This window comes from Saimiri boliviensis, chromosome 3 (assembly GCF_048565385.1).
Source record: "Saimiri boliviensis isolate mSaiBol1 chromosome 3, mSaiBol1.pri, whole genome shotgun sequence".
NCBI lineage: Eukaryota > Metazoa > Chordata > Mammalia > Primates > Cebidae > Saimiri > Saimiri boliviensis.
In genome coordinates, this window is record NC_133451.1 from 130,406,275 (window position 1) to 130,430,565 (window position 24,291).

Genomic DNA, 24,291 nt, shown 5'->3' on the forward strand with positions numbered 1-24,291 from the left:
CTGGAGTGCAATGGCGCGATCTCGGCTCACCGCAACCTCTGCCTCCTGGGTTCAGGCAATTCTCCTGCCTCAGCCTTCCGAGTAGCTGGGATTACAGGCACGCACCACCACACCCAGCTAATTTTTTGTATTTTTAGTAGAGACAGGGTTTCACCATGTTCACCAGGATGGTCTCCATCTCTTGACCTTGTGATCCACCGCACCTGGCCGCAGGTTCTTCCTTTTTTAAAAGGCATGGTTGAAGCTACTAGAATGGTTAAAAAAAAAATTTAAAAATTATCCTGTTTTGATGTCCAGGCTTTCAAAATTTACTCAGGGAAATAGCTAGCACGAATGCCTCGGAAAGATCTTGAAGTCTGGCCCGTGGCCATTTTCCTGTTGGCTTCCGGAGGGACCTTCCTCCCGCTCGGCTTCAGACTCCCTCGCATTTCCCAGCATTTGGTGTCGCTGCTTCCGGCTGCTTTCACTCCAACTTCTGAGACTTCACAGTGGCTGATGGATAATGCTTTTAGTCATGCCTGCTTGAGGAAAAGAAATGAGTCACTCATTTAAAAATGTGCTTAAGAAGGCTGCTACTCAACAGGTTTTACCTTTTAAAATGTAAGTGCCCTTCTGATAGACTGAAGTATTATTTAGACTTACCACACTCAGCACGCATATCAATACTGTGTACTAATTAGAAGTCCAGAATCACTAGCTAAATTGTACTCTTAATGATCATGACGTTGAATGGCAGTTTAAATTCTCTGAAGTCCTGTCTCTCAGTATGCATACTGGAAACAAACATCATATGTCCCATAAAGATTACTGTTGGAAATGGTTGAGAAGAAACAAATGTTATGCAAATATACTGTGATAGCATCTTCATTTTCAACACTGAATTCTGAACATGGTTTGGTTGGTGCTAACATTAATGATACTAACTGCTTTGGATCAATAGAGATCTGCCTAAAATAAATAGGCAATTGGGCAGTTTCCAACAACCAAGAGGCTAAATCTGTCCAGCCGGAGGACTTGCTTCTGCAGGAGACTAAAGGCTTCTACTCCACTTTAATAATAGAAAGCATGCATGATTCATTAAGAATATAGGCAAGGCTTTACGTTATATTTATTTATTTTCCAGCTTGTACAAACTGGATGTAGAAGCATAAACATAGTACATTTCTACCATCTTCAACAAAAATATAACCAATATGTACAATTATTGTATTAAAAATACAAAAGGGATACAGACTCCACCAATGTCTTTCTAAAAGACATACAGGTACAAGTAGTATCAAAAGTATGAGGAAATCACCAGTTAATTGTACATTCTGCACTTGACATCACAGAGCGAACTGAGATTAGCAGTCCTATGTTCTACAATTACTTAATGCTTAGATAACATTTGTGCAACTTGTGGTAGAGCTAGATTTGTCTTTCTATATGCACATGAGGTCCATAGCCTATATAATAAAACTGGCAAATAATGCATATTACATGTAAAATTACAAATGCATAATTGACAATGTAATATATAAGCAAGTAGACAAATGCCATGATACAGAAGAGAATTATTAAATAAAGCACTGACATTGTTTTATACAGTGAAAAAACACTGCAATTCCACTTTTAAAATTTGAAGCTATTTACGTTTATCTACTGATCAATATGATCAGCTGAATTTAATGGAAAAAAAATCCAAGACCAGCAGTTCCTCACATTTGAGTACTACTCAGATTGGCAGCCTTCACTTTTCCGGAGTCTGTGCAAAAACAACACAAAAATAGAGTGGAGGGGTCATTTCAGTCATTATCGGGTTAATAGCAGCTGTGAGCAGATGGTTGCTACACTTAGGCCTTCTCTATATGCAGCGTCCTTAAAGCCACTTGGAGGTTAGTCTTTGGTGACTAACCTGCCCTGCAAAGGCTGGCATATCTAACCAGGTTTTTGATCTTTAATCACGTTTAAAGGCTTGTTTATTCCCTAATGCCAATTCAATAAAGGGAGGCTGTCTTGAAAGAGCAGTATAAACAGCTGGCATTAGCCCCAACATCCCAAGCTGCTTTCACTGCAACGCTATCCAGTTATAAATGTTTCTCTTAAAAACAAAAACAAAAAACAAAACCTAAACCTCTAAATTTAAACAAAAATCAAAGAAATATAACTTAAAAATGGGGTTTGCCATCCATCTCAATGGAGCAGGACACATCCTCCAATGACAGTGTCCTGCCTCCATAAGGCTCAGACAGGACACAAGGGTCCCATTTCCCTCCCCTGGCCATGTGCAAACAGTTTTACAGAAGAACCCCATCCACTAGGGAAGGAGCAGATGAGGTGTCTTGGTATTAATTGGCTAACATTTCATACTTCCAGGATAGGGCACTTCGCGGGTGAGACCAGAAGGACATGGGAAGCCAAGGTCACAAGCCAGGTCTTCCTGTCATCTTGGTATGGCCACACCCTGTCCGGCATATTTGGTTTTTCAGAAACCAGGCTGGCAACCCTACTTAAGATTTAAAATAATACTGTAATCATTAAATGGATATAACATTTACTCTCTGAACACAATCTTTAAACTCATTTTTTTTTTTTTTAAAAAAGGAGGACATTGTAAACAAGTGGACAAGCACTGTACTCAAAGGATTTCATTGTTTTTCTTTGTCTTCCTTGATGGGTTAAAGGCCCCAAGGAGTTCAATGGCTAGCTTTTCTCATTATCCCAATGAGATCAAGTGCTAGGACTGGATTGAAATCTAAAAGGAAGATTTAAAAAAATCCTTCCAGGCATTGAGAAGTGCAGCCAGAGGGAATCATCTTGATGTGATGATCTTGGAATTTGGAATGATACTGTGTGATGTGGCAGGCAGCAACAGTGGGAGCTTGAAGATTGCTGCACTGTGCATTTCAAGCAACAAAGTCTGAAAAGTGCCAGGGCAATTTCTTCACAGTATTTCACATGCAAAGGGGAAAGGAAGAAGGGGAGAAGAAGCCCCATGCTGCTTTAAGGCAGGGAAGGAGGCAAACTGGTCCACCATCCTCAGAATGTGAGTTCCAAGGCTCCAATGCTCGGGACGTCTTCTTGTGCTCTCCTTTCAGGTGGCTCGCTCTGGATCCAGAAAAGCCTGTGCCTCAAACAGCAGAAACTTGTTCATCTTCTGCAAATACAGCAGGGAAGAAAAAGCAATGAGTAAGCAAGTAATTTCTTGTGCTAAAGAGAATACATTTACTGATATGCTAAATAAAAACATCAGTTATTCTTTTTAGCATAGCTCACTTAAAATCCTTGTCTTTTTTCCTAATGATGAACAAGGCTAAAATGTACATGCAATACATATCTTTACATATACATAAATACATAATATTAAAAAGATATGCATTATATATTTTTATTCAGAAGGTTAATAAATTCATTTAAAAAAGTTATAGAACAGCATGTGTTTAAAAAATAATATATGGTCAGATACACATAAAAAGTCTAGGATCTATAACAAAATTTTAATAGTGGCTATCTGTAAGTGGCAGGATTCTAAGTAATTTTCATTTATAAAGTTTTTCTATTTATTTAATTTTTTTTGAGACAGGGTCTCACTCTCTGGTCATGTTTTGCTTATTGTGTAATCACACATTTTAAAGTGACAACTTTAAAAAGAGGATGGGAGGACATGATCTCTCTCCTCATTGTCAATTCAGTATGGTCAGACAGATCTGTAGAAAGAATGCACAAAGAGCTGCAGAGAATGTGGGTTCCTTCCTTCCCTCCTGCCCTTACTCTCTCTCTCTTAGAGACAGGGTCTTGCTCTGCCACCTAGGCTACGGTGTAGTGGTACAATCATGGCTCACTGTAGCCTGAACTCCTGGGCTCAAGTGATCCTCCCACTTCAGCCTCCATAGTAGCTAGGGCTACAGGCACACGCCACCACACCTGGGTCATTTGAAAAATATTTTTATGGAGACAGGTCTCACTATGTTGCCCAAGCTTGTCTTGAACTCCTGGCCTCCAGCAGTTCTCCCACCTCAGCCTCCCAAAGTGCTGGGGATTACACGCATGAGTCACCAGGCTGGCTAAGAATGTACTTTTTAAAAATGATAAAATCAGACTTTCATTTCCAAATGAGTACTAATTCATTAAAAGTACAAACAAAATGTTTCCACAGAAAACTTTAACCATCTACCTTTGAGAGTCCTAGATGCTTCTAAAATTCTTGGAAACAGCACCAAATTGTGAGATTTTTATGTTCTTTTTCTTTTTTTGAAATGGATTCTCACTCTGTCACCCAGGCTGGAGTGCAGTGGCATGATCTTGGCTCATGGCAACCTCTGCCTCCTGGGCTCAAGCGATTCTCCTGGCTCAGCCTCCTGAGTAGCTGGGATTACAGGTGCCTGCCATCACACCCAGCTCATTTTTGGATTTTTAGTAGAGACAGGGTTTCACCATGTTGACCATATTGGTCTCAAACTCCTGAGCTCAACTGATTCGCCCATCTTGGGTTCCCAAAGTGCTGGGATTACAGGCATGAGCCATCACATCTGGCCTTTTTTTTTCTCTTAAAATAGGACCACAGAAGTACTTCAATTTCATTGAGAATTAGCAAAGAAATCCAGTCATATACACACTTTGAATCTCTCCATAATTTTTGGCATTTTAAAAAGCCATTTAGGGAAACACACGCACACGGAGTCATTTAGGGAAGCGTGCACGCACACACACACACACACACACACACACACACAAAGTCATTTAGGGAAACACACACACAGACACACAAAAAGTCATTTAGGGACAGACACACACACACACACACACACACACACACACACACACACACACATACAAGCAGCCAACAGCCGTAACCCTAAATTTGGAACTCTGAACAAAGTGTTCTTTGTGTAGTGTATGGTTAGAGACACAGCTGACCAGTGTTAAGAAACAGAAATGCCTTGGGAAGCAGCATAAGCGAACACATCTAACTTGGAGGTTTTAAGAATACATATGTGTATATACCATCCTCCTCGGTGGAAAACCCTTGAGACTGATAGGGGGCGAGGCGCGGGTCGGACTCGTTAGGTTTATGCCACTGAGGTTTGTTCACAGGCCTGCTGCTGGTGGGATGCCCATGTGGCTGCTGTACGGATGAAGGCCCAGCTGTGTCGGAGGATCGCGCGACCATCCGCGATCTCTGAAGGGCCACATTGTAGTCCGGAGGTTTCCTGGCTGGGTGGGAATGCCCTTCTGGAAAGTCAGTAATGGGAATTCCAATGTAGCCCGGAGGAGTGGGCGGGGGCTCTCGATACCTGCCCTCCTTTCGTGCTAGAGTAGAAACAAGGCACCAGCATTAAAAACTAGTTCATGCCACAAAAGTTTATTAAAAATATAATAATAATTATTAAAACAGCATACGAAGTAGTCACGTAGTAACGAACGTGACTTTGTGTGATATGGGATAGAGGTGCTGTGTGAGGCAGGCCAGGGAATGCATGTTAACTAAACCACGTTTCACAATGGTTATCTCTGGGTGGTGAAGTAATTGGTGAGAGCAGCTGCTAGTCCATCTAAGTGCTTTTATCTTTAAATGGGCTGCTTGTCCGTTTAAAATGGTCTATAATTATAAAATAGTACTTAAGATTAAAACCTAACCCCTGGATTTATTGGAAAGACTAAAGCACAGGAAGAACAGACGAAGTACCTAGCACTAGGCCTGGAACCTGTTTGTGTTTGGTACAAGTTCCCTTTTTCCTGTCTGCCTTAGAGACTAGGTAGGATTTGCCCTCCTTCTGGGCATTTATCTTTATCAGGCAGAGAAGAACTTCCGTATCACTCTCAGGTCTCAGGACTTCACTTACGGAAACAATGAATTCAAGTAAATTTGGAAAAGTCACATAAACAAAGGATACCAATTTAAAAACTCTAAAAATATTACTATAAGGTGTCTATGTTTTTAAAAATCCCTTTATTGATGCTCATGATCTACAACATGAAACCGAGTGTACAGGCAGTAAAACTAAGTTTTATTTTCTTGAATTTTTCAGACTCAATTGCTAGAAACAAAAAATCATTCATCCTTTCCAATAAAAATTCTGAGTATTAGTTGTAAGCATTTGAAAAAGTCCAACTTAAGTAAATGTATTAACTGTTTTCTCTTTATTCATTGTAAAAGAATATAAAATTTGAAATCTACCCATGACTATTTACGTGGCTAAATAATTACAATTTTCCTACTAATAAAAGTGATGTCTGTAATGATTATACTCCAGAATTTCTCACTCTATAAGCTATAATCTGTTCCTACACTCATCTATATAGACATTAATTGTGCCACAGAAAATAAATCCAACAGGACTAAGGGAGCAGGAGAGTCTCTTCACAGCAAAAACAGCAGGAGTAACAGCTTTCAAGTACTTAATGAATCTACTATCTAGGCACCGTTCTAAATACTTTGCATAAATTTCCCTGACTCCTCACACTAACTCTATTAAGTAGAAATTATTAACCTCATTTTACAAATGAGGAGACAGGCACTGTTTTGTATTTTACCCAATGTCACAAAACTAATAAAGTGGCAAAACAGGGATTCAATTCCCAGTCCGCCTGACTCCTAAGCCCGTGCTCTTAGTCATTATACTATTAGTACCTTTCCCTTATTCTACAGCGTGCACAAAGAACTGCGTATCAAGAAACGCAGTAGGTTGTATCCCAGAACTTCAAGTATAATAATAAAAAAAGAAATGATATGTGTGCAGAATAAAAATCAATGGAAGACTTTTAAATATGCAGAGCATATAGTTCTAAATACGACTAAGGGAACAAAATAGAAGAATAAAAGATTTTAAAATTTTTTATTTTGATTAAAGAAAAATTTCTCCTCTATGAATAGTAGGAATCCATCCTGATTTTCAGGTTAAGAGAAAAAGAATTAGACTAGATAATATCCACAATGACAATCTACTGATCTGATAGCTAAGATTTATTGAGTTTTGTTATGTAGAAATATATCTATGTGTACTTGACCACAAAACCTGGGTTCTTAAACACTACTGATTTCAAAGACCTTAACACACCATTAATTTGGAAGTCCTCTATAGCAATGGAGAAAATGAAGAAAAGAACCAACAAACACATAATTTTACTATTATAATAAGTTACATTAAAGACATGATCCAGACATAGCAAAGTCCCCCAATTTTAAAACTTACCAATGAGCCCCTTTGCAGTACTTGATGCCACAGCTATGTGGGCAGGCATGGGGACGGGCTTGCTTTCTTCTGTGGTCACAGACGTTATGCTACTGCTTTCGGCTTCAATGGAAACGTCCTTTCCACCCCTCCGCTTTATTGTGCCTGTGTCACCTTCTGAATCTTCTCCCCAGTAACCTGTGGAAGATGCCCAACTTGCTCGAGACTGAGCTTGATCAAGACTCTCTCTACTTTGATTTTGCCTGTTATACTTTGTGCTATGATCAGAAAACATAATTTGGTCCATATGGCTGCTTGATGCCCATAAACCTGTAGGATCCCCTGAATAATCAAAGTGAGTGTGCCCGAACGGAAGAGTCTCCCAGCTTCTCTGGTGCTGGATGGTCTGTATGTTATCATGGGAGCCACTTGAGCATGACGTCCAGCTCCCACGGCCACTGTCGGCAGCATCAAGTGATGCACGATCCCCCTGATCCTGGGAAAGTTCCTCTGTGCTTGGAGAAGAAATTACTGTGGCTGTAGCATATAAGCCTCGACCCTCAGACATTGGTGCATAGGACCTAAGTGGTCAAAAGAAATAGAAAAGAAAAAAAAAAATCAAGATTGATAACTAAATCACCTATGATAAAACCAAAATATCGTTTTTGCTAGAAAGGCAGCTTGCTTTCATCCCAGAAACAGGATAAAAGTAGCACTGAATTGTCTTATAGTGTCCAGTTGTGCCACTTCTAGCCTTCTCACTTCGTCATTACTATAAAATAAGCATTACTATAAAAGAATGTAACTTGCTATTAAAAAAAAAATTCCCTGACAACATTAAGGATGGCTCAATATACTTTGATTATTTTGGGAAGGCATCTCACACAAAAGAACTAGGATGGATCCCACTGTCACCCTCCAGCTTCAGCACAAAACAACTGTGCTCCAATGAAGAATAAACTAAAAAAGCAGTCTGCATAATAGACACTTAGTGATACTCAGAGTAGAAACTGAAAATCAGAACTAGAAAAAGTTCTTAGGTATTATGTAGAATAAATAAAAATAAACATCTGGAAGAAAAGACTCATTACTAAAAAAGAGATGGAAGGATAAATTCAAAAGAACACTAAGAAAAGCCACCTACCCCAAGCTATACTGATCAGGTTCCATCATGGTCCGCCTCTCCATTCTGCCCACCCCTAGGCTGGTTTCCACAATGCTGACAGAATGTCTCTGGCGCCTCTCATCATGCAGTGAGACTGGCACTGAGTCAAAAGATGAATTGCTGACAATACTGGATCGTGAAGAAATTTCACTGTGACCAGAATCTGAAAAATTATCCACAGTACCACTGGGAGCCAAAGGATAGCCTGCATGAGAAATACGACCATATTAATTAGACTCTCTAGGTTTACAACATCAAAGGGAAGTCTACCAAATAGAAGCAAAAATAAAACGCAGGCATAAATACCTCTACAGAAGTGGGGGAAAAAAGCCATTTCACTTGTAGAGACTACATGACTAAGAGATAAATGTTTTATTCTAATGAAGCTTAAGTTGTTTAATTAAAGTTTAGAGAGGAAAAAAGAAACTATCCTACAAGCTGGGAACAGATGCAGAAAAGGTACCACTCGACTATTTTTAGCTCCCTTACCTATAATTACACTATTTGTCTATAGATAAGAAGCCATAAAGAATAATGGATCAGATTTTAAAGTATGCTTTTTTTTCAAACTGCAAAGCCACTGATCCTGTTTTCAACAGTTTTTAATTTTTAGAACTTGTATGGGATAGGATAATTCAACTGGAAATATCTGTATCTTAGAATTTTAAGTAAACATATAAACAAAAATAATAAGAAATAAGACCTGAAGATTCTTTGAATTTTTGCCATTTGGTTTTTCAATATTAATATTGGTTGAATCACATAAAAGCCAATCGTTTTGAAGGAGTTAACGGGTGCTTTTCACAAGATGATTACTACAGAGTATCTAAACAGATGTCCACTTCTTAGCCTGAAAGTACTCTTAACTCTGTTTCGTTACGAAAAATAATTTGGAAAGTCACAATAGAAGGGGTCTATCTTCATTTTTTTTTTTTTTTTTCTTGAGACAGGGTCTCACTCTGCCACCTAGGCTGGAGTGCAGTGTTGGTTATCAGCTCACTGCAACCTCCACCTCCTGGCTTCAAGCCATTCTCCTGCTTCAGCCTCCTAAGTAGCTAGGATTATAGAGGTGTGTGCTACCATGCCTGGCTAATTTTGGTGTTTTTTCTTTGTTTCTTTAGTAGAGACAGGGTTTCACCATGTTGGCCAGGCTAGTCTCAAACTCCTGGCCTCAGGTCATCAGCCCACCTCGGCCTCCCAAACTGCTGAGATTACAGGCATGAGCCACTGCACCTGGCCCTCTCAATACTTTTTAACGAAAACAGTCCAAATCTTCTTTCTCAATACTCATTTTTTTTCTTGTCTACGTTACTAGGGAGATCATGTCACTTAAATACTGATTTTATATTATTATATGCAATGCAAGTTTCTTCAATACCACTTACCTAAGAAAAATTAAAATCTAGAGCATCTAAATGTTGCCAATTTAAGTATGTTCGTTTAGTATATTGGTAATTCCTGATTTATTTTTTAAAGGCTGCACAGGTCTTGATAAGATTTAATGTGTTCATTTATAAAATGTCTTTTTATAAAACCACACTGAAAATTCTGACAGATAAGATTTAAAGCCTTCTCTGAACAGTCTGCCAAAAAAAAAATTTTTCAGAAAAATAAATCACTCAGATGATCACTTGACATTTGGAGGAATTCTCCCATTTTCGTTAACTAACGAGATGATTCCTCTCTTTCCCACCCCATTTTTTGGTTCTATAAACCCCACCTATCCCATAGGTCCGTGGTGCATTGTTATTCTTGTTACTGTTCTCACTTCCAAGAGAAGAGGAGGAACTGGTTAAGTCCAACTGCCCGGAGCCAAAAGATCTCAGCTGATTGCCACTGCCACCTAACAACAGGATGAGAAAAGAATTGATATGCATCCATGTAACAAGGACAGGAGAGACTGATACCCATACAAAATGCACAGATGTCTGAAATATCTACTAAGTAAAGCAATACCTGCTGTGTCTGTGAAATTTAACAATGTATGAAGCCCTTTTGGCATTCCTTTAGGGAAAACTAAGTCCTAGCCATTTATTACTGGCTTACACTCATTCAGTTAAAGGGTAGGAGGAGGAAGGAGCCTGAAGAGTTACACGGCAGAAAATTACCTACTCTTTTAATATAAGAATTGTACCAACGTAAGGAGGTGACTCTGAATACCTAAAATGTAGTCTCTTTAAAAATAAAACAAGGTAGCAACCAAAAACGGAATCAAGACCTGTGTTAATACAATGAAAAAATAAATCAGGAAGATATTAGTTCTTCATGTTTTCAAAGCCCTCTTCTCTGTATGAATGCCATATAACCAAATTTAGTTAGAATAAATTTTAATATAAAAAATTTTTATACATATCACAAATAAAAGGTATTTTTAAAAGGATTTTTACAGTTATACATTTAATACTATTTATTGTAATTATAACATTTTTAAAAACCACCATTCTTCCAAATTTATAAACTGATAGAAAAGAAAAATCCCTTGGGCATTACATATGAGCTCATCTCAAATGACTATAACATTAAGAATTATGTAATACATATCTCTGGAATTTACTGTAGCCAAATGTACAGGTTTCAATAAAAGAAAACAAAAAGTAATTTAATTCTACCTTTCCTTGGAGAACTCTGTGGAGAAGTAGGAGGAGAAGAAAGCTGGGAAGAGGCATTTGATACTGTATCTTCAGCTTGTTTCTTGTGACGTTCCAAACTTCCTTCTTCAGACAAAGAAAGAATTTTCTTTAAAGCTTGTGGAGAATTTATGCCTATAATAGAAAACAAAACTTAAATATGTATTTTCAAGTGTCAAAATAACATTTTTGACAAAAAATCTTTTCTGTGTTAAGATTTAATACCATTATATTGAGGTTCAACCTATTTATAATCTAAATGTTCTTTCTACTCTTCATCATCCACACAGTAAGTGCCTACAGAAGGTATGAGACCGTAGTTTTGGTTTCAGACTGATAACTGCCAGAGTACAAGAAGTAGATTGCTTTTGATATTTTATGTTAGATTCTAAACTCTGAAGTAGTCACCATCATTATCCAACAATATGTTAGGCAACAATGGAGAAAAAATAGACAATTTGGAAACACTGAATTTAGGATGGAAGCGGCACAGCTAGAAATGTTTATTATTAGAAACCAAGTTTGAGTTGGAAACAGTTTTGTTTCCTCGGAATGGGATAGCTCTGGGGAAGTGAGAATAAAAGGAAAAGAGTACAGAGTCAAGAGCTGAGAGGAGCTAACTAGGGAAGTGAATGAAAAGCTCTAAGGGATTCCACGTAGTTAATACTTGATCAAGTAAATAGATGGAGGACGGAAGAGACCATGAAAGTGTCGTGACACAGAAACCATGGAAGAAGGTTTCAGAAGAAGGAAGTGGGCCAGCACCATGTGTAGGATCTAACAGGATGAGAGTGGAGGAAAAATAATTATATATGCCAATATAAGATGGTTTCCTTCCTCAAAATTATTTTTCAGAAATGAGGAAGTTAACATTAAAATATTTTACAAGGCCTCTCACATTATGAGACACTCTCAATTTTATTTTGAACAACAAAGAGATATTTGGGAAGACACTACAGCATGAAACTACCACAAATTACTGTTAGTCAATAAAATTTAACAAAGATTTAATCCTTCATTTCACTTCATGTAAGCAGTTTGATACTGTCTTAATACAATCTTTTAAAAGAATGTTTAAAGCAATACTTTGATTCCATGTAGAAATCATATAGACAGGAAACAAAGCTAATTGAATGAGTAGTTTTGATCTGGAAAAAATTTCCAAGCACAGCATCACACACAGATTCAAAAATGCTATCTTTTAACCATGGGGATGGATGTGAAGATGTTATGCCTGAGAAAGCTGTGTTAGATACTTTAAAAGTGGTCCTAGTGAGGACAAACACACCAACATTAAAGATGTAGAAAGTATACAGAACAAAACTGTTTCATCAACTGGAGTGGCGAGAACACCTGCAGCATTTCCAAATTAGTATTTTATATACTGTGACTTTAAATGTGTATGTTAAACTAAATAAATATAAGGCAACATATAATATTTCATCTACATTTCTAAAGTTAATAAATGAAACTAAAGACATTTTGAGAACTATCGCTTCAGAAACATGAGGGATACAGCTTTATACTCAGGCACATCTACATTATATTACATATGGCTAATAGGCTATTTTCAGCTAAAAGAAAAGACTGATAATCTTCCATATAAGAAGTTCCGGATAAAGAGGATGCAGAAGTCAGACTGCAGGGGATTCAGAAATGTATACAGATTAACAACATAATCTATACAGAAACACATAATTCAGTGTGTTTGTAATAAGGGGATCAACACAAATATTTGAAAGGAGAAATGTATCAAGGAAAAGTGTTCTTTTCTTACTCCCCCTAATTTCAATAAAGAGGACACTTGCTGATCAGATGGAATGAGGCAAGGATAGAGTGTATGTGAGGGGTCTATCAAATGACTCTCACCCAGATGGGCTGTTACTGCAGGGACTTAGCTATCAACACCCAATTTTGTTTAAGTAAACTCTTTGCTATCTATCTATCTATCTATCTATCTATCTATCTATCTATCTATCGGGACTTAGCTATCAACACCCAATTTTGTTTAAGTAAACTCTTTGCTATCTATCTATCTATCTATCTATCTATCTATCTATCTATCTATCTATCTATTACAGAGTCTTGCTCTGTCACCCAGACTGGATGCAATGGTGCAATCTCAGCCCACTACAATCTCTACCCACCAGGTTCAAGTGATTATTGTGCCTCAGCTTCCCAGGTAGTTGAGACTACAGGTGTGAGCCATCAAACCCAGCTAATTTTTGTATTTTTAATAGAGACAGGGTTTCACCATGCTAGGCAAGCTGGTCTCCAACTCCTGGTGTCAAGTGATCCACCTGCCTCAACCTCCTGATGTGCTGGGATTACAGGCATGAGCCACCACACCCGGCCTGCTATCCCTTTATTTTGAATAAGTTATTTTTTATTAATTGTTTCATTCACATATATGTAGAAAAAAAGAAGCTGTACGTTTTATGAAAAATTATTGCATTATACCACTTACACAAAGGAGCTAAACTACTAGATGTTTTTCTTTTAACAGAAAAGATTGTGTAATTTAGCTCCTTAACATTCAGGAGTTAGTTGTTTTATTTTTCCCCTTAAGTTATAGAATCAGTGAGTCAACAAATAAGAATTTACCTGCAGACAATTCATTTAACTTAAAAATATTCTGCTTAAATCCAAGCAGTTCATTGGTCATAAGGCAAAACCAGTTTAAATAATGTATATGAACAAAGCATCTTCTGCACTCATCAAAAATTAAGACACATAACTTCTCTATAACCCCATCATAGCAAATGAGCACGATTAAATGAGATATTACTTATAAAAACAACTTCCATTGGCAAAGTCAGGTTTAACTTGCTAAGAATTCATTTTTTATTAGGAGCTAATAATTACAGAGAAGCTCACGTATATTAGACAAACTTATCCGAGACAACTACTTTTCTCCTAATTTGCAAACCACGACAGTGAATGGCACCAAAAAAAGAAATGAATTTAATCACTTACCAAAAGGTGGGAGATCCTTTACGGGCACTTTCTTCCGGGAAGGATAAAGGGACACGGCGGGAACCTGCAGCCCCTGGTTGATTTTATGTGGTGGTGGTGGCTGCTGCTGGGGCTGTGGCAGGGACTGAGCTTTCTGTTGTAACCCTGCCCTTGGAGCTACTGGAGAGGTCTCAGATTTGACAGGCTTTTTGTCACCAGGATTCTTAGGCACTGATAGTTGTTTGGGTTTGAGAACAGAACAAAGAATTTTAGACGCCAGTAGGTATGTATAAGATAATTTTAGAACTATGTGAGCATTTTCTGCAGCTAGAATACTAAAATGCATACCTTTCTATGCATACTATGAAGCACAGAAATGGATGGGGGACCCTAGTTACAGAAAATATTAGATATGTGGCAGGACAAAGGTATCTACTTTATGAAATCAGCAATCTCAAGAGATGATTATACTATTAAACACTCCATTAAAAATATAGAAAAATGTGGTTAGTTCAATCTGTTATATGCATGTATATGAAAGATACAAGTATGTGATAAAAGCTACAACAGAAAAATCATCAGGCACTATTTTTCTAAATGCTGTCAACTGTAATCTATTTACTACCACATTCCTAGGAGGTAGAATTATCTATGCAAGCAAACAGTAGCCAATAATGTTTGAGTATTATACTGAGTATATATTTTGTGATAGACGGCAAACCAATTTAGGACAATTAAATGTTGTATATGTAGTATCTTAATACTCAAAACTCAATGACATACATATGCTTCCTCTCTTCTACACACCTGGAAGCTAAGGATTAGAGAGGTCAAGTAACTTGCCTAAGGCTGCGTTGCTAGTAAGAGGAAACAAACAGGATTTTAACTCAGACCACTCTGACTCCAGAGGACAAGCTCTTCACCATGACACAGTGCTTCTATAGTGTCCTGGGTAAATCTAATAATCCAAATCTTCTAAAATCACCTAGCCAAATTAAATTCTCTAGAAGACACCTCCAAACCTGCCCATAAAAGACACAAAGTGTACTGAATGAAAAATGTTTTTGTCTTATAAGTCAAGATGTAGATTTAGAAAAAAACTGCCCCATTTATAGACTATCCAGATTTTTTTTTTTTTTTTTTTTTTTTTTTTGAGACGGAGTTTCGCTCCTGTTACCCAGGCTGGAGTGCAATGGCGCGATCTCGGCTCACCGCAACCTCCGCCCCCTGGGTTCAGGCAATTCTCCTGCCTCAGCCTCCTGAGTAGCTGGGATTACAGGCACGTGCCACCATGCCCAGCTAATTTTTTGTATTTTTAGTAGAGACGGGGTTTCACTATGTTGACCAGGATGGTCTCGATCTCTTGACCTCGTGATCCACCCGCCTCGGCCTCCCAAAGTGCTGGGATTACAGGCTTGAGCCACCGCGCCCGGCCGACTATCCAGATTTTTAAAGGCTACTGTGGCTCACAGTGGAGCAGAATTATTGCTCTATCTAACCAGTTGCTGAATTTATTGCTTGGTGTTGTCTGGGCTAGTGGTTAAAAGGCAGCCAGCACATCCAATTTTATGCTCCAACTTCCCTGATATTGCCCATACTTTGGGGGTACCTTTGTGAGAACACAAGACATATAAATGGGAATCATATCTACGTATGTCCCCATGTGTGTACCGGCTGTGTCTGGGTGAAACTAAAGCAATGGTTTAGTTAAGGGACAGTGTCATCCTCCACACACTAACCCAGTAGACACAAGGGCCTGGCCGCGCACAGTGCTACCCAGTATTCAGTATCAGCATCCAAGGGAAAGACCAGTATATCTCAGGATTGCTAGCTCCCTCCCGCTTTGCACTAAGCTTTATTTTGTCACTGCCCAAATCACTGCACAGGAAACAAATCTGCATTCTAGCCAAAGTCTGCAGCCACTTTAAGGAAAAACTCACATGTGTTGGTTGCTGGCTCACACTGCAGAGATAGTGTCTGGAGACTCTCCTCATCCATTTCTAGCTCCAGATTGGAAAGGTACTGCTTCACTTTTCGAGCCATTTGGGCATCTTCATAAAGCTTTTTGGCATTGAGAAAGGAACTACGACGTACCCGCTTTTTATGACCACCTGTCTGAGCAACATCTAGCACTGTTGCATTTGTACTACCCTGGCTGAGAGACCTGGAAGATGAAAAGGTAGATATGCAGCTCACTCTAGTATGGGAGCACTTTATTTAAAACGTGCCAAGATTATATTAATAATCTATGTTCAAAAGGTCACATGCCTCATTCCAGTGAGTAAACTGTTACACAGAAATACAGAATAATATAGATTTTAAAAATTATTTCAGTTAAAGGAGATGTATACATAAAACATATGTAAAAATATATGTTTGGCACCTGTTCAGTTTCAACTAGGAAATTCTACTTTTCACCTCTATAAGGCATTTAAGGCCGTTCTCTCACAGATGCCAGAAAGTAATAATTACATATAAAAGCTCATGCAAGAATACACAGCTATAATCATTAAGACTTACAACATTAAAATTACTTCTCCTAAAGAGGATATTATACACAGATTTAAATAAAACTAGTTACAATGTTCACAATTGTCTTCTAATTCCTTGAGGTGAATGTGGTGAGTTTTTAAAGTAATATGGTCAATCTGTTAATAAAATGATCATGCAAATGTAAACATATATGCATGGAAACTACTGAGCACATGAATTGTTAAGAATTATTTTTAATAAGGATTGGTTTATATAGGATGAAAACAGTAGTTAGTTGAGCTGTAAAAAATTTGGTTTTAACACCTGGGGGCACCTAAGTTATATTAAATACATTTATTTCTCACATATCTGTGAAATATTTTAATTGCACAAATTTTCCTTCTAATATCCTTCCTCCCCTCCCGCTACTTTGAGTTTTCCACATTTCAATACACACCAATTATATTAAAATAAAATCTAAGAGCTCAGAAATAATGGCCTATAGTTCCCCAGAACAATCATCAATCATTTCACAGCTCTCATGGATCATGACTTCAAAAGCAAAAGCCCAACAAATTAAACATGAAGTCAGTTTGCCATCGGAAATTCTGCTAGAGCAAGAGGGTTAAGGAAAAAAAATGCAAAAATGCAAAGCATCAGAAAATACAACAGGTAAGAAAACAATGCAATGAGCAGAATAAGAACTGTGTGTGGGTATGCAAGGTCTCCACCACTTACCCCAAACTCCGCCATTTCTTCTTCCTGTAAGTGAGAGCCATGGAGATTGAAGCATGGGTGTAGAAAGAGAGACAGAAAGATCACAAGCTCAGAAAGAAAGGACTAGACTTCTGAATAAGCAGTTCTAGAAGCCCACAAACATTAAACTGCATAATCATCTCACACACACAACTTTACTAGAAGTATTTTTCTGGCTTAAAGAACAAATACATTTAATTTTTTTTGTTCTAGAATTAAGATTGACTTTTCTCCCTTTCACGGAATTAATGATTTTTTACTACACTGATAGCTAAATCTGTTGTGTGGATACTGAGACAAGACTATTTGGGTTATTAACATATTTTAGTTCATACTACTAGTTACGAGTTTTAGCTCTGTAAGTCAGTGTTCTGAAAAACAAGAAACATGTAATTGAGACTATTAAACTGAAAATGTCTGAAGGACAAACTGTTTTTACTGACAGCCAAAAGTACACTTTATAGAGAATAAGACATTTATTCCAAATTAGAGCTGACAGGTGATTCTCAGCACATGCTACTATAATTTCTGCCATACTACAAATATAAATACTCAAATTAAAAAAAAATCATTTATTGGGAAGCTCTAAATTTAACTTTCTCTACCCACACATGCCAGTGAAGATGACATACTCACCGAGTCCTGAACATGAGGGCAGGGTCCATGTTCACTGAAGCCATTCGGCCAACATGACGAATTTCTTTTGCAATCATCCTTAGCTTCTCAAAATTGACGAGCCCATCTACTTTTGAGTCATTTCCTGAAATTGACACAGGAGAAAAAGGAAATCACATGGCATTTATTCTGTGCTTCTCCAAGCGAAGATGGAAACCCTGTACCTTATGTTTACCTTCGTGAAGGAAGGTGAGATCCTTCTTGATAACTGGGAATAGTGGGATTATGGGAGGTTGTAGGTTTTGACTATTGAGAACATTGCGGTATTTTGCCATGTTTCTGGAAGGATCAAACAGGTCTTGGAGATCTTGAAATAGTTTTTCGTATTTATTGGGAAGTTTCTCCCAGGTCGTTCGCAGTCTTGCCACTGGTGCCAGGTTTAGGCCACTGAGAGGGGAAAAAGAAACATGGTATAACAACTAAAGTAAAACAGAGTAAACTAGTGTACAGATCATTTACTGACACAAAACACCTCTGTGTTTATGCTTTCTACGTATAACAATTTACAGAAGGCTACATAAGAAACTGTTCATGACAGTTTGGGGGAATGAGATGGCACAGGGAAGTAGGGTCAGGGTCAAGCCAGGGCGTTTTACTCTTCCCTACAGACACATCTCATCTTTTTACTATCAGCAAAGCCACCAGAATATAAGTATTGACATTTTGTTTCCATACATAGCAGCATGTATACACAGCAGTGCTTAGCCCATACCAGCCATTTGATAAACAGACTAGGTAAATATTCTCCAGTAATAAAACAAAAGCTATGATAGTAATGAGAGTGTGACTACCAGACAGAGAAGATTACTAATTTAATAATCACCCTGAACATCAATATAACTAATTGTTGCCATTTTTTTTTTTCTTCTAGCCTCAATCTAAGCTTCAGAAAAGGAAGAAATTTAACATGTTCTGGGCATCTGCTTTGTGCTATTTGCTGGAACTCCACATGCATTACATCATTAATCTTGTTGAGAACTCTTTGGGGTATTGTTAGTTCCACCAAAAAGTAAACTGATGTTGAGAAAGGTTCAAACAAACTTTAAAAAAAGTGGGGGATATAAATTTTCTGAGCTCCAAATCAGAATTTCAGATGCTACAAAAATGATTCCTGCTTAATGGCTTCTTCAAATCTCTTCAGCTTGGCACAGCTGTTTTTTTAAAATGAGAAATTTTAAATTAAGGATTGAGGTTAGGATTCAGAGAAAAAGAATTGCCCCTTATGAGTCAACTAAAATCTACTGCATTTATACTAATTATATGATGTTCCTGGACTGCTACATATTTTAAATCTGTGAACTCAATTAAATCTTAAGAAAAGTATGCTATCTTACCTAATGATTGCAAACATTGAGTTAAAATTCTTGCATTCCCTACAGTGCAGTGCTATCTTGATGAAATGCTTAATGATCTTCATCCTCTTCAGCTGGTTTGTTTCTCTCAGAATTTCAGATGCTACCCAAAATGTTTCCTGGTTAATAACTTCTTCAAATCTCTTCAGGTTGGCACAGCTGGTTTTTGATCTTAGTTTAAATAAATCATCGATATATTCAGTAGGTTCAATGTTTCGAAAGAGTTCAAAATTTCGCATAGAGAGCTGTGTGGCAACTTCCACAGTGCTGAGCTGAAGAAGGGAAATTTGACTCTCTCTCAACAACTCCTGAGCATCTTCATCTGAACAAAGAGTTTCTGTTTCCATGTTGTTTTTCAGATAATACCTATGAAAAACAAACATACCGGAGTCAAAGTCTAAGCAGCAATCTCACGATATTCCTTGAAAGAATAACACTACTTTTTGCAGAAAGTTTGAGACAACACTGATTTGAATGATGGAAGAATTCTTTTCAACCAAGACAGACAATGCAGCTGCTGTCTTAGTTACCAGGTCACAGAACTGTCTATCCAGAAGCAGGTGGAAGAAACAAACAAATCACATGTAATTTCACTTTTACCAGTTGGACTTTACTTTCTCTCCTTTCTTTCCCTGCTTTCTGAAGTACTTTACCCTTTTTGCTAAAAATAACAGAAAATCACCACATTTTTAGTTTAAAAAGGATTTAGACCCTAAGGCAGGAAGCAGAAAAGATTAGACACAGTTAGGTGATCACTCTTATTTTCCCAATAATCTGATTATTGGTGGGCCCAAATTGTAACAATCCAGGCTTATTTATTTATTCAAATACCTAAGAAACCCTAAACTACTTTCCTCTATTTGATCCTATGAATAAAACAATCCTACAACAGAGTTAAAAAATCTGGGTTTTCTTAAAAACCCTACAGGTAAGTGGATAGTAAGTATTATACTTATTTGTCAGAATAGGAAACAAGCACCTAAAGATTAATGACCAGTTAATGCCAGAGCAAAAATAAGAACACAGGGCTGGGGCGCCTTCTCCTTTTAGGCAATTTGTTGAAAACAGCATTAAGATGTTTGTCTCGTGTGTGTGTGTGTGTGTGTGTGTGTGTGTGTGTGTGTGTGTGTGTATGTGTGGTGTTTTTTGTTTTTTAGACACATGATTTTTCTGTTAAATTCCACAAATGAAAACACAGAATGAGCACAGTAGGGGCCCTGCTAAATGGCTTTCTGTATATTTCACCAAGGCAAACACCTATGACAGAAAATATATACTTTGTGCCCTTGATTTTCACAGATTTAACATTCTCCATTTTGATTACTCATGAAGCCCATGACATACCAATCTATAATTTTCTTCAATAATTTACGTGAATCATGAATCTATAGCTCAGTGGAGATCTGTAGAACTCCATCATGGTTCCAGATATATCAATGTGCATTGAAATGATAACTGGAAAAAACAGCACTATTTCCTAGTGTTTGAAAGTAAAAGTGAAGAGGAATAAGAAAGATATAGTTGATGGAAAGAAAATAAAAGTTTTGAATGAATTATATCCTGGTTTAACTCTGTAACATGAAAAAGTCAAATACAGTGAAACACCCTACGTTAAGAAAAATAGAATATGATTTATGGAACTGCTTAATTTTCAGTGTAGAAAACAACTGTTTTCAACTTTTGCTTATTGTGACATGAAGATAAAGTTACATACACCTAACAATCAAAGTATCATTGAAGAGAATGATAAAATCAGATATAACATTTTCTTGCAAGTAACGTGTGACATAAGCACTTAAGCAGCAAAGGACTAAGCTCTGTAGCAACTAAAATTTGGTTTCAGAGTTAAGAAGTGTATTTCATAACATAATGTACAATAAAAGGCAGTACTGGACAACCATACTGTCATACATGTTTCTGCCTAAACTAAGGAAGCTCCTAGAAAAGTTGGGTATGCAGGAGCAAATGACACTAGAATATGATTAGAAAATGTGTTTGTGAATGTACATATCCAAGTAGAGGGCTTAATACTGTGACTTGAAACCCACGCTGTGACTTAAATCAAGCTTACTCTACCCTTCCAAACCAGGACCCTAAGGCAAGCATGAAAAGTTCCAGCATGCATTTTGGCAGTCAGTAACATCCTTCAGGTCACAGTGCCCTTGAACAAGTTCCTAAGAGAGCCTTGTTAGGGTCAGTAGTTGACTGTGTGCATTTACTTTCATACAATAATTCTTGGTGAAAGGAAAAAAAACAACAACTATTTTTTAATCTGCAGGGGCATTTACTCATTTAAAAAACATTTTGAAATTGTTCATCTCTTACACTTTGATGGGTTTGAAGAGAGGATAAAGAAATCCAGTAAGGCAGATAATATATACCTTCCACTCAGTTGTATTCTGTCAGCAAGTTTGGAAAGCTGATCTGGAAGTCTTCTTTGTTTGATTACTCCCTCAGGTGTGACAGAGACCTCACATAGTGAATACTGATCTGGGGTGGCAGTGACAGCAAACTCCCTGATAGCCTGAATGACCACTTCCTTTGCTGTAGTGTCCTTACTGATCATGATGTAGCGGCTTTGCTGATCAGCCTTAAAAACTCTTAGCACTTGATCTGGTAAGTCTGGGGGAAAGAAAAGTCACACATAAGTAGAAGGAATTTTAATATATGGCAGTGCAATTAAGCAAAGTAATTGGGAAAAAGCGCCCTAGAGAAGGCAATGCTGAACTTTTACCTCTCCCTTACTTTAGGTCTTCCTCAAAGAATCAGTCAACCTAAATGCTGTTTTGCTGCAAGAACACACCTTTCCCTAAAGATAAAAGATTGATCTACAGACAGCTGCAAGCACATTAGTACACAACAGCAGCACACAAGACTATCATGTTGGATTCAAAGAAAGAAAATTTAAATCCAGAGTTAATCTCTATTATATTGAAAAGTCCATTAAGTTGACCTAAAATATGCCTCTTACTCTACTTATTTGATATCATTTAGTACTTATGGCATAGGATGTGTTATCTTCATTTTATGAAAGAAACAAGTTCAGAGAGATAATTTGCCTATGGCCATATAAAAACAGTCTGCTGGATATAAAGAGAACTTCCAACACCTGGTTTCAAGAATCTTGAAATTAAAGGTTCTTCCTTACTCAGCATCTAATATAATCCATGCCAAACGAAGAGAGAGATATATAACATGAGCATTATGTTAGAAATGAAAAGATAACTGTAAGAAAACAAAAGAAGTGTTGGTGGTACTCACCAGGAGTCGTACTGAAGTCTAAAATGCGATGATGTGACTGCAATAAATCAGGATTACTGGATGATAAGGTTCCACTGACAGGCAATGCAGTTGGGATGTGCTTTGTCTGCCTCAACCCTACTATGCTGTCATCTTGAGACTGGCCAATCCCAATATCACTGAACAAAGAGGAAAATTAGAAAATTAACATCAAGTTAAAAAGTTGTAAGTCATCACTATACAATAAACACATACCAAAAATAATATTTCTTTTTTTTTTCAGCTAATGTAAAAACAACATGAATAAATTTGGTTGAAAACTGCAAAAGCAACTACTACTTAAGTGTATCCAACTCATTTTGCTAACTTTGCTTTTTTTTTTTTTTTTTTAGATACAGCATCTTGCTTTGTTGCTTAGGCTGGCTGTGAAACTCTTGGCCTCAAGTGATCCTCTCACTGCAGCCTCCCAAAGTGCTAGGATTACAGGCATGAGTCACAGCACTCAGTTTCATTTTGCTGTTTCTTAAGCGTATTGCATGTTTCTCTAAAACCTATGGTTTTTCTAAGTAGATAAGCCATAGCAATTATTAGTAGTTTCTCATTGTAGAAATATATTTAAAAAATATATATAAGCTCTAGTTCCTGATGGAAATGGATTTAAGAAAACGCACATGAAAAAGAATGCATTTATCTCACTCAATTGATAGTTCTGCATCAGAATGATAAATTATTTTATAATCTGACTTTCAATACTTGAAGAAACTGAGTAAAATGAAAAGAGGAGGAAAAAATCCAAAGTGTCCTAATTTTATTCTCCAGTGTTTCAGAGAAAAAAATGAGATCACTATGGAGTCAAATGTAAGGAGGCTCCGACACAGACATTATTTCTTAATTATACAGAGCATAGAAAAGCAGTGGTGCATGGTGACATTTACCAGCATCAAAGAAAAGGCAACAGAAATCCAATGACTCACTTTTAATTCTCCGACTAAAATTTCTAGCTACATATTTAAGTTCCCAGAGAAATACTGGTTATTACTGACAGCAAAAAACTTGTTTCCATTTATAAAAAGCCTGTTACTGTGAACTCTTGAAACACGATTTAACAATATGAAAAAACTATTTCTAGATTTGATGGGTCAACTGTTTCCAAAACAAAACATCAAATAAAGCAATAAGCATAAACACACAGAAAAAACTGGGTCACAAGAAAATGGTTATAGCTCTGACTAGTTTCTATAAACACCCTGAAATAAGAGGAAAATTGTTACGATTAGAATATAAACTAAGATGTCATAAATAAAATGAAGACATTTAGCATTTATTAGGCTTTTCACACATTAGGGCTTGATCCTAATAACTACCATTTTTAATGGCTATGCCAAAAAATGGCAACATTTCTTCCATTTACATTTTTTTTTTTTTTTTTGAAAATGTAAATTATAGAAAGAGAGATCCAAGATGGTTGATTACTAGCAGCTCAGGATTGTAGCTCCCAGTGAAAAGTGCAGAGAAGGAGAGGACACCACACTTTCAGATGAATTTTTGTTGCTCACAGACCAGGAGATTCCCAGCGGAGGAGCTCCATGGGTTGCCAGCGTGACACTTGTGGCCTCCACGGCAGTTTTGCCGGTGCCCCGGCGCGGTGGTTCTCAGTGCAGAGTAAACGGGACTGGGTCCCCTTTTGGTCGACGTTTGGAGCTTGGGGAAGGCAGAGTCGCCCATTGAGCTGATTGAAAAAGGGACTCAAGCGGGAAGCCAGACCGGAGATTCCCAGGCAGAAAAGCACCAAGAATCTTAATGCTGGTGTTTTGGCTGGCGCAGTGGGTTGCTCAGATTTCAGTGCTGGGAATCAACAAGTTGGGACGTCCACTCAGAGACCTAATTTGAAAGTCGGT

General features: G+C 37.5%; 1 protein-coding gene across 15 annotated transcripts in view; it reads right to left on the minus strand.

Annotated features, from left to right (window-relative positions):
• Positions 1-1,091: 1,091 nt before the first annotated feature.
• Positions 1,092-24,291, minus strand: part of RAPGEF2 (Rap guanine nucleotide exchange factor 2) — a 258,949-nt gene continuing 235,749 nt past the window's right edge. For 7 of the 15 annotated variants that reach the window (XM_010338550.3, XM_010338548.3, XM_074396784.1 and 4 more), the window contains 14 exons: positions 22,415-22,572; positions 21,535-21,775; positions 19,136-19,519; positions 17,977-18,188; positions 17,763-17,886; positions 17,109-17,132; positions 15,839-16,062; positions 13,920-14,129; positions 10,926-11,078; positions 10,037-10,159; positions 8,296-8,521; positions 7,173-7,732; positions 4,984-5,289; positions 1,092-3,136 (listed from right to left, as the gene is read on the minus strand). In XM_010338550.3, coding sequence (XP_010336852.1) covers positions 3,111-3,136; positions 4,984-5,289; positions 7,173-7,732; positions 8,296-8,521; positions 10,037-10,159; positions 10,926-11,078; positions 13,920-14,129; positions 15,839-16,062; positions 17,109-17,132; positions 17,763-17,886; positions 17,977-18,188; positions 19,136-19,519; positions 21,535-21,775; positions 22,415-22,572 — 2,971 coding nt within the window. In that variant the 3' untranslated portion in view covers positions 1,092-3,110. The remainder of the gene's footprint in view (positions 3,137-4,983; positions 5,290-7,172; positions 7,733-8,295; positions 8,522-10,036; positions 10,160-10,925; positions 11,079-13,919; positions 14,130-15,838; positions 16,063-17,108; positions 17,133-17,762; positions 17,887-17,976; positions 18,189-19,135; positions 19,520-21,534; positions 21,776-22,414; positions 22,573-24,291) is intronic. The other 8 variants (XM_010338554.3, XM_010338553.3, XM_039479110.2 and 5 more) reach the window with 3 other exon arrangements.